General features: G+C 36.9%; 2 protein-coding genes across 2 annotated transcripts in view; both read left to right on the forward strand.

Annotated features, from left to right (window-relative positions):
- Nucleotides 1-10976, forward strand: part of LOC137274429 (sterol-4-alpha-carboxylate 3-dehydrogenase, decarboxylating-like) — a 65236-nt gene that overhangs the window by 27237 nt on the left and 27023 nt on the right. The window lies entirely within an intron of this gene.
- Nucleotides 3732-5241, forward strand: LOC137274719 (leucine-rich repeat-containing protein 4B-like). Its single transcript, XM_067808064.1, has one exon. The coding sequence runs from the start codon at nt 3760-3762 to the stop codon at nt 5239-5241; it is 1482 nt and encodes a 493-aa protein (XP_067664165.1). The 5' UTR covers nt 3732-3759.

A 10976-nucleotide genomic window follows, 5' to 3' on the forward strand; every position in this document is an offset into this window, starting at 1 on the left:
TTGGGGTACTTTTTATGCAGTCTCTGAAGTTCTTGTTATTTATGTATTTAATCATAGGAAACAACTTCCAAGCTATAAATCTGGAACATTTGGCTGTAGAAGAGTACTACCCTAACTGCATGTGACACACTCTCTCTAAATGCATTTGAAAAGCAACAATTAATTAAAGTGCAAGGAGGTACATTTCATTCATTCACTTCCACACATTGTCAAGCAGGCAATACATGATTAAATAAGTAACCCCTCACACCCTGTGTGTTCCTTAATTACACATCATCACTCAGTGTCAAGTCAGTCAGAAATGTTCATTAGCTTGCCAGATCTCATAAAGTTGCAAGCATAACAATGAGGAGTCAAGACAAATGCCAACCATTCTGTACTGTTGTACCCTACTCCGCCCTTCTTTGTCAATACATGTGTCAGTAGTTCACACACTTTCCATGTTCATTTGCTGTTTATCGCACCAAGATTTGTATATTTCAGCTATGTGGGTGAGTCAGTTTTACACCACTTTTAGGAACATATGTCCTAATTGGGATTACACTTTCTCAGTAAAGTACAGATTCTAGTACATCTTTGCTTGAGTCCCATCCGGGATTCAAACCCACACCCTCAGAGTCTGGCAACTAATCACCAGCACTCAAAGTTGCGGTGGCTGAGAAGGGTAGATCCCAAATATGACATATGTTACAATTGAACACTTTTTAAGTGGCACTGTGTAATCACACTTTTAGGAATATTTCTATATCACAGAGTTCACCAGAAATGGACTTTTATCCATTAGAGAATTGAACCCTTAGACGTAACAACCGACTGCTTCATGATTGGCTACCCCACTGCCTCAGGTACATGAATGTGGTCTATAAAGAATATAGTCTGGGCAAGACAATCCATTAACATGAACATCAGTCTATACATTTTGGATACAATAACAAATATCAACCAAGTCAGCTAGACTGACCACCTGCTTCTGTCAGTGTTTTTTATGAAAGCACAGTTTGCCAGTATGTTCACATGTATCTGCATGTGATATGATCGGTTGTGTAACCAAGTGGGTTAAAACATTAGCTCATCAACAAAAACCTGTCTTCAGTTGCCTACATGGGTACAATGTGTGAATCCCATTCCCAGAGTCTCCCTTCAAAATAATGTTTGAATATTTCTAAAACCGACACAAAACCAGACTTACTCACTCCTTGTGGTTAATTTTGGGTGTAGGAGAATACCGCCAAATTTTTTTAAAGGTCATTTAAAGATCAGTTAATTCTTAGTCTTTGATTCGCAAATTCTCTCATACAATGTCAGCTAAAAATTTTTTTTCTAAGACAATACCTTCTTAAGTTCGATTAGTATGACATCACGGTCATGTTAGGCCAAGAAATTTCAATGAATGACATACAAATTCTGCCAACTTTTAACTAAAGACGACACACAGATAAGGCATAGTTCAGTTTTCTAAAATAAAATAAAAACTGAGCACTATTATTATCAATTACTGTCTTTTTATTTTCATTGTGTGAATAACATCAACACTTAAAATAAAATCCATCAAATGAACCTTTTGATCTTAGCATTGATGTCAAAACTCAGTGTAGCTGCACAAATGCATAAGAACCACACACAAACATGTCACATCCAGAAAGAAAAAAGAGTGCTGTTAAGAGAAAAATCAACTAAACATATTTACAATGTTTATAAGCTTAAATACAAGTGATGAACGTTGACCAGTCAAGTGATATATTGTCACTTGTCCATAGAATGTCAGTTTTTGAACACTGACAACTCATAACTCAAGTGTTCTGAACAGAAGTAAACTTGCATGAAGTGAAACCAGGACAGCAAGAGACAGTCTTGTATTGTCTCACTGTCTCAGTGCCAGTATTCATGACGATCAATTTTAGAATTGATCTTCAGTTACCCTTGCTTGTCAGATGTGGCGACTAATGGGACCAGGTGGTCAATCTCACCAACTTGGTTGACACATGTCATCCTCTCACAACTGTGTACATTGATGTTCATGGTGTTGATCACTAGATTGTCGATTATTTACAAACGTTGCGTTGTGAGGTGTAAAGCTAAACTCATTCTCTCACTTAGTGCCAGAATGACTCGGCAATCAGCTGATCGTCAAGTGGTTTGGGCAGAGTGATATTTTCAAAGAACATTTGTCACTGCAGTGAAAATACCACTTTTTTCAGACTCAGAAATCTCAATCCTTCACATTTAGATTTCAGATAGAGATTAATCTTTCCTAAATCATATGGCCTATGAAAAATGTGGTGAGAGGAACGTTATACTGCTTACAATACACATAGAAATTATGAATGGAAAGAGTTTTCTCTGGCAGTTCTATGTGAAGCTCAAAAGCAAGTCTGTTTGAATAACTGAATCCTTCAGTTTTAGCCATGGCAGCATTCACAGAGATATTCTTTGTAATTGTATTGGAATTTCTCATTACAGTCTTCATTACAGATAGGACTTGGAACCCAGGGTAGAAGAAATGTAAAAACTATTTTAGTCACATGCAAAGATAAACAACATTAGTTTCTGAAGCTGTTTGTATGGACACAAATGTTAATATCTAGTTTTTGTTGATATGATGATCTCTCACTATGAGAGTGTGAAAACACCATTGCCTGACACATGGGCTGAGTGAAATATTCCGGTTGGTCAAGTAAATAGCCACATTAAACTTGACCATGGGATGGTAGAACCAAACCGATGATGAAATAAAAATTCAATTGCTACCAATCACATTATTTGCTAGAGAAACCAAATTGTTAATTGTGGTCAATTAATGTTTGGTCAAGCATATTTTGAAAGTTTACTGGACCTGTCCTGTGGAGTTTTCAAGAACTTATCACTCCCTTCTCTGTAACACTAATCCACTGGACCCCAGTAAGCTTAGCTAAGAGAGGCCTGGTCTCAGTAGTGAAAGGCCCAAGTAAACATCTGTTTAAGGAACAAATTTTAACATGTTCCCAGGTTACTTTAGTATTGAGCTGTAGATTCAAGGCTAATATCAGTTCCTGTGCAGTAAATGCTCTTAACTCCCAAGCGGGCCCATTGGTCAGTATCCGTGGACAGCTTCTTGTAGGCTGTTCTGAGTCCCTCCCTTGTTATTGCGGTGTAAGTATTAAGCAAATCAGCGTCATAAGATAAAGGGCCTATCAAGGAATCAACTAGCCACTCCAGATCGGGGAGTGTTTGAATGCAGTTCAACAAGGGAAATATTTGATTGGCTTAATTTACAACCTGTATAAAAAGAAAGGTTTCGTAATTTGGTTCAGAGTGTAAAAGTCACTGGTAAAGGAAGGGACAGGTCCCAAATTTATTCACAGACTCTGAAGAAAAAACTATCAACTGAAAGACTTTTCTGTTGACAAGAGGATACTTTTGTGACAATCAAGAAAGGTATTGAGGTTTGTGCTGCATTTGGTAGTGGATTAATCACAAAAAACTGTAAATATAATGACAGTGAAACATCTGTTTGAAAAAAACTCAGACTGGTATAAATATTGGAACTGAACACTGTGCAGAAGTAATCAAGGTATACTATAACAGGCTTAGAGGCCATTTAAGCTCTGAGAGATAAAGAGATGTGAGGACATTGCAGAATTTCTGAAAATCTCTTTTTAAATACATACCTAGAAATCTGTTGAAAGAAATAGGAAGCTTCTCCTGCATTAGAAGAATACCTAAACAACGTGAAGTATTAATCTGTAGAACACTACAGCAATCACCAAGAGCCTCACGGAAATGTTGGACACTACACAGAATGCAGTGTTCAATATCCTCAAGTGTTCAGCAGTGTTCATGATTGTACTGCAGTTAAGCAATGGATGCCCAACAGCATGTTTTTGTAACACAACATCCAAACTTGTTCATTGTCATGACAGCACGATGGTTGGCATCCCGTCTACTATTCCCATGGATACCAAATATCTGTCTGTGCTGGGAACGCCTAGTTCAAGATTCTCTCAGGTCTTGCAACTTACTCGGAGCCATTTTTCAAGCATGAAAAATCTTCTGGAACTCCACATTACATATGCAGATATCAGCACCATTAATGGGGATACTTTTCAGGATTTGTCATCAATAAGAGAAATAAGTTTACCAAATAATAAGATTAAAACAATTCCTAAAGGGTTGTTTCAGAATCTGCCTGAACTGGCATATATAGACTTGTCTGGGAACTTTGACTGTATTGTAGAGATGGGAGGCTTGTCACAGATCCCATCTTTGCAGTATCTCTATGCTGGGAACATAAACCTGGGATCTCTGGATCCAGGTATGTTTCAAGGACTTCCTTCATTGAAAGGTTTGTACATACCAGGTAATGGACTCACCAGTATTGATAGAGATGTTCTTTTGCCTTTGACTAACTTAAAGGTGCTAAATATCATGGAAAATAACATTGCATCTTTGACTCCAGATCTGGAACCACTATTATCAAACCTTGAAAGTTTGTTTATTTCGGACAACCCGTGGCAGTGCACATGTGAGAACAAGTGGATGAAAAGCCTGTCAAGTGTTTCCTCAGTACATGTGGACTCCATTGTGATCTGCCTTGGCCCAGATAAATTCAAATACCAAAATCTCAACACCATCCCTGATTCTGAACTTAAGTGCATACCTCCCAACATAACATGCAGTGGTCCTTTCACTGTCTATATTGGTGATTCTTTGACAATAGAATGCCATGTTGAAGGAGACCCTACACCAACTGTAGTCTTCGAAAACCCAAATCAAGTGAATATCTCTAAAGACACGCCAGTACTGGGGTATACATTGCAAAATGACAACACAATTGTGATACAGTCTGTGGTAGAAGCGGAAGATGGGAACTGGACTGTATCAGCAACCAACAGTAAAGGAGAGGACTTTGACACTGTACATGTGACAGTTATCCCACCATCTACAACAACTGTATCAGCATCCAGCAGCGAAGGAGCGGACATGGACACTGCACATGTGACAGTTATCCCACCATCTACAACAACTGTATCCAGTGTTAGTCATGTTCACACAGCTTCTGTAGACAACACTGGAATCATCATTGGAGCTGTTGCTGGAGCCATTACTCTCATTGCTGCTGTCGCTATCTTCACATTTGCTGTGTACAAGAAATACATGAAAAATAAAGTGGAACCATTTAGAGATGATGAAGAAGATTTGTTTGGTGTTACAGTTCATCGTATTGAAGGACATTCAGCACCAATCTCAACAGCTTGGATCTAATTTATCAGTAAGATTCCATGGTAATCAGAACAAGGACTAGGGAAGCACATGGTGATGCTTATCCTAAAAGATGACGAAAAGGGTTGACCCTTGAAGGTCATTTGAGACTAAATGTGTCTAACAGACCCTGGCAGTGATAGGCGTTTGTGCTCTCAACCACTGTTTTGCCTGTCCCAGACACAATTCATCCATTGACAGTGATGTATCATGAACATGACATGACAGAACATGACCTTTTGACAAATCAAAAATACAAATGGCAACTGAAACTTTCTATAGTGGATGTTACAAGAGTTTGTTTTATCTATCAGCCTTGTACCTGATGGATACAAATGCTGGAGAGTGCTTTGAACATTGATGATGTACCCTGATTTACTCAAACAGTATATTTTTAATGACTGTGATATTGTATGTTGTTTGTGATATCCCAAAGGTAATTGATATTATATATCTGTGATAAGACGAGGTAAGTCTGTTTTACTAATTTATTACACCCTGCTATGAAGTAACAGGGTTATATTGCGTTCATTAAGTTTACATACTAGGTTACCAACCTTCACACACATGTTAATTATTACCCATAGCTTTTGCTATTTTGAAGTCTTTCAGAATTTTGTTTTTTGTTGTTTCCATGGAAATACAACATAGTGGCAGATGTGCTTGATGGTTTTGTCTGCAGCATATCTCTTAAATTAAGTTTACATGCAAGGTTCACTAAACTTCACACACGTTAATCATTCCTCATAGATGTGCCTTGTTTTTACTACAGGTAACACTGGTTTCATTCTGTCTTTGAATGTCATTACACTATAATCCTAAGTGATGACATAAATCATCTAAATTATGATTGTTTTTCCACCATAGTGTAATCACAGGATTGAAAACACTTGACACAATTACCACACTGCTGTCTGAGTTCAATTATGTTATCCCCCTCAGATGTGATATCGTCCTTGAATGGAAAGAGTTAAAATTTACAAGCTAGGTTTACCAAACTTCACACACATGTTAATCATTACCTATTGATGTGCCTTTTCCTATTTCATTTTTTTTGGAGAATTTGTTTTGTTGTTTCCATGGAAACATGACTTGGTGCAAAATGTGTTTAATGGTTACCTGGCCACCACATCTCACCAAAACTATGCATGCTGGGTGAATGATGACCCACAGATATGCCATGAGCTAATTATTTGCAAAACGTGATCATTCAAAGTGTGATGTTAACTTTTCACTTCACATGCTCTTTCTTCATGTCATATGTACCAATATGTGGTTTATTCTCTGTATCTGGATTGGTTATTTCCTTGATATTATCAACATGTGAATTATTTTTTGTATCTACATGGATTGTTTTGTTCATGCTATAAGTACAAATATAGTTCTGATTGATTCTAAATAGTTAATTTCTTCATTTCATATGTGCAAATAAAGGTGTTCATGGCAACACTATCATGTAACATGTATATAAAGTTTAGCCAAGTCAAGGAGAAAGTTTTGTGAGCTGCTGATCCTTGTCACATTATATATGTCAATATCAGTCATTTCCATGTCCCAAAGTGGGACGCAGGGCTATGTGAGTTGTGCTCACTTCCACACTTGTTTACTCCTCAAAAGAAGTTCAAGAACACCCAAATATTATCCTTTGTGACTGTCGTAATTTGTTGTGCCACTTAGTTGTATATAGATGGTGTACATCACTCAGTCACTCACTTACTGGTTTAACATGAAAACATGTTATCCTGTATTACTTTGGTGAATTAGAAGCTCTAACTTTCCCAATATAAAGCATATGTAACTAAAGTAATGTTCAGGTTGGAGATGAAGTCTACCCACGCACTCATTCACTCACTCACTTGCTGCTCATTTCTTCAGAAGCCTTGTTGATTCTCATCCATGATGATCGTGTTATGTTGAGCAAAAATATATGCAATTACTTCCTCAAGTTTTCAGCATGAATGGCATGTTCACATTTGTCCTTCCCAATGTCTTTTTTTCCCTATCAGTCCATGTGGATTGTTGCTGTCTAGTACTTTGTCCCATCACTGATTCTGATTGGAAAATATTACAATGATGTAGCATTTCAGCTGTCGAAATAATACTACCTAGAATTAATTAAGAACTGATCAGCTTTATGCTTTCCACTGAAATAATTCTTAAGAACAAATTAACTTTAGGACATAAATGTTTTGGATATGGAATGTGAAGGGAAAATATGACTTGTCAGTGTCCTCTATGTGGCCTTTATTATGTTGGCCTTGCCTGAAAGTTTTTTCATGTAGAATATTTATTTCCTGTACTGTATGAAATCACAGTCCTGCAATAGCGCTTTCCTTGAAAATTTAATTCAGTCTCCCTTCCATGAAAAGTATTCAAGCAAGTGCATGGTGTTTGGGCGGTGGTCTAAGTAAACTTAGTCTCAGTACTTTTCGTTATACTCCACCACTGAGTTTAACAAAACCTTACGGGAGGTCCCATCAAGTAACCTTTGAGATTGACCAATCAGAACACCACTTACCAAATTGCGAAAGTGCACATTCGCACATACCTTTTGAACTTTTTATCTCGAAAAGGTTCATACCCGAACGATTCCGAATGCTATTTAGCTTACGGTCGCTGCCAGGTGATGCACACGGCTTACATACAACCATGACAACAGCGAGTAAACAGTCACTAAAAATGTGTTTTTGGCAATATTCATGGATGTCATCTTACAGAAATATTAGCTAATGGTAACCATGTCATCAGAAACGCCAAAGCGTATATACTGCAGGTCAAATAATTGTGTTACATGTATATGCAGATTTTTGTTTGTGGGGAGATCTGTGTCAGTGACCTGAATATTTTGAAAGTACCTCCAATCCCAAAATAGTAGCAGTTGTCTGATTGGTTAAATCTATTTAAACCGTCTCCCGTTTGATTGGACAGTCATTGGTTGCTCAAAGGTTACCTGACGCGACCTCCTACTAGGTTTTGTTAGACTCAGTGGTGGATTGTAACGAAATACACTTAGACTAAGTTTACTTAGACTGTTTGGGTGGGGACATATAATACATGTATTTGTCATGTATCCAATATATATATTTAAGAGAGAATACATGTATGTGTCATGTGTCCAGTTCTGAAAAATTTTGTCCATTGTTCTATTTGATAGTTATATGCTTTTAAATATTATCATTAAATTATGAATAGAAATCATGTTCCAGAGCAAAATATTGACATGATATAGTGTGCGTTGGGGTAGCGGAGTGGTTACAGCATGCACTCATCATGCCAAAGACCGAGGTTTGATTCTCCCACATAAGTAAAAATATGTTTAGCCCATTTCTGTTGTCACCCATTGTGATACTGCAGATCAAAAGTTGCAAGAATTCCATGCATGTAAGGGGATGAGTCATCAGGGCACAGATATGTTATTTGATCACTTGAGACACACATCATGTGTATTACTGCTTTAGTTACATTCTTACAGTAATGTCAAGTACCGGTATTAATTTTGGCTCTTTGTGACCTATCCTTTTTGTAGGGTACTTTCGTGGTTGAAGTGTTCTCTCATCATGCTGAAGACCCAGGTTCGATTCCCCACATGGGTACAATGTGTCAAACCCATTTCTGGTATCCCCCGCCAAGATATTGCTGCAGTATTGCTAAAAACAGCAGCATGAACTAAACTAAATCTCTCATCTATGTGGTAGTACGTTGTTCTAAATATCAATCACTGGATTGCCTGATCTACAAGCCACTTTCATTATGGAAAAAGTTGTTAAACCAAACCAAAAATAAATAAAAACAGTTAATTACAAAATTTATTGTCAGCAATATATTGTCTCAACTTGTATGTGGACTTGTGAATTATCTTCCACAGACAGGAATTCCGGGAGACTGCATTTCATTTTAATAGTATGGATCCATTCTAAGGTATTGTGTCAGTACGATTGTTGATACACAGCAATTTTCGTTCATGATCAGCTGAATGGGACCTGGTTAATTGCTGTATGTTTTGGTCAAAATGCATATAAATAGTTAAGATGAGTGAGTTATGTTTTACACCACTTTTAGCAACATTCCAGCAATATCATGGCAGGGAACACTAGAAATGGGTTTCACACACTGTACAGATGTGAGGAATCGAGTCTGGGTCCTCGGCATGACAAGGAAATGGTTTAACCGCCAGACTGCCACACCATCCCTTGTTTTGTGATTGTTCTAACCATAGTGTACTGTACTTGTTTATCAACCATCAGTTGATTGTCATTGTGAAAAAATGCTACCATTAATGAATTTATGATTTGTTGCCTTTTTAATGTGACATTATATCATAACACGAGATTAACCATTTTTAACCGATTAAACAAGATGTTACTTATACTTTGTCTTTAGTTTTGTCTTTAGTTTTGTCTTTGACAATTATCTTATTTTTAGCATTAACATCCTTTAAGGTATCTTTTAGTTCACATTTGGGATTGGTTCCAGATTGACATAAGCTAAAGGCAGTGCCGAAGGCACCTGTTCCTTGAAATACCTAGACAAGGCCAAAGTTATACAAGAGTTGTAGTATTTAAGATTAAAAATATTCTCAGTCAATTATACTAGGGGCTGCGGCAGATGAAAATCTCCCCACTTATAACCTGCAAACACAGGCCCTGTGTTTTTCCTTGATGTTACATAACAGTGTCAGATTTTTTTTGCCCTCATTCTGGCACAAATATGTGTGCTACAAACATCCTAAGAATGTTCAGAATTTGAAACTGAGCATCTATCAACTTATTAAGTGGAATGTTTGACAGTGAAAACAAGATAAGGATATCACTCTATCTTCAGATATGTAGAGCTGTATTTAGAATGTGTTTATTTGTCATGTTGGACATGTTCAGTCTTACTAAACTTCAATGGATGAAGGCATTTTATGCTACAAAACTTCTAAACTTCTAAGTGATTCTACATATACTCTCTTGGCAGTGCTCGTATTTGTGTTGGAGAATCTGTCTTGGAAAATATTTTTCAAGGGCATTTTTCACAACTCCCTGTACCCAAACTTTGCCCAGACATTCTTGATCACAATCATGCATCACACTGCTCCTTCAGAATTTGACAAAAATCTATATATAAAACAGAAATCGATATCAATTGTGATCTTAATTACCTTGAACTTAACATTCCTTAGAACTTGTCATCTTTATTTTTTCACAATACCAATATTACATGAAATATATTCCATTTCTTTTTCAAAGCTTCCGGAATTCATTTGATCTGATGTGAAACAGCTGCTGTATTTTAATTAGATATAAACATTGTAACAGAATGTGATAAATGTTGACATTTACTCTCTGTGTATATATTCTAATTTTGGCTGTGTAATTCAAAAAGCCCAGTTTATGAATCAGACTGTCCTGTCAAACATTGATTGATAGTATATGATAATATAAAGTCGAGCTGAGGATGTCAACCCCTCACCTTTGAATAAGATCATCAATCTTCCTGACACAAGATAATCAACAGATAAACAGTCTTTTGATAGTCACACATTAAGTACTCATATAACTTGCCCCTTTGATAAATGTCACTCACCGTTTTGAATCATTTTCACCAAATATTGATGCAGACTGTTATAAAATGAAGAAGTGTTAACGATTTATTTGGATCAAAGAGAAATATGACTCGTTGGTGTCTGATTGGAAGACAGAAGAATGTTCATCTGGTGAAAATCGGAACTGTGTCTGCTGTTTTGCATTGCTCAA

This window comes from Haliotis asinina, chromosome 2 (genome assembly GCF_037392515.1).
Source record: "Haliotis asinina isolate JCU_RB_2024 chromosome 2, JCU_Hal_asi_v2, whole genome shotgun sequence".
NCBI classification, from domain to species: Eukaryota; Metazoa; Mollusca; class Gastropoda; order Lepetellida; family Haliotidae; genus Haliotis; species Haliotis asinina.

Coding starts and splice junctions, on each gene's coding strand:
- LOC137274719 (XM_067808064.1), top strand. CDS start 3,760: ATGTTGGACACTACACAGAATGCAGTGTTCAATATCCTCAAGTGTTCA.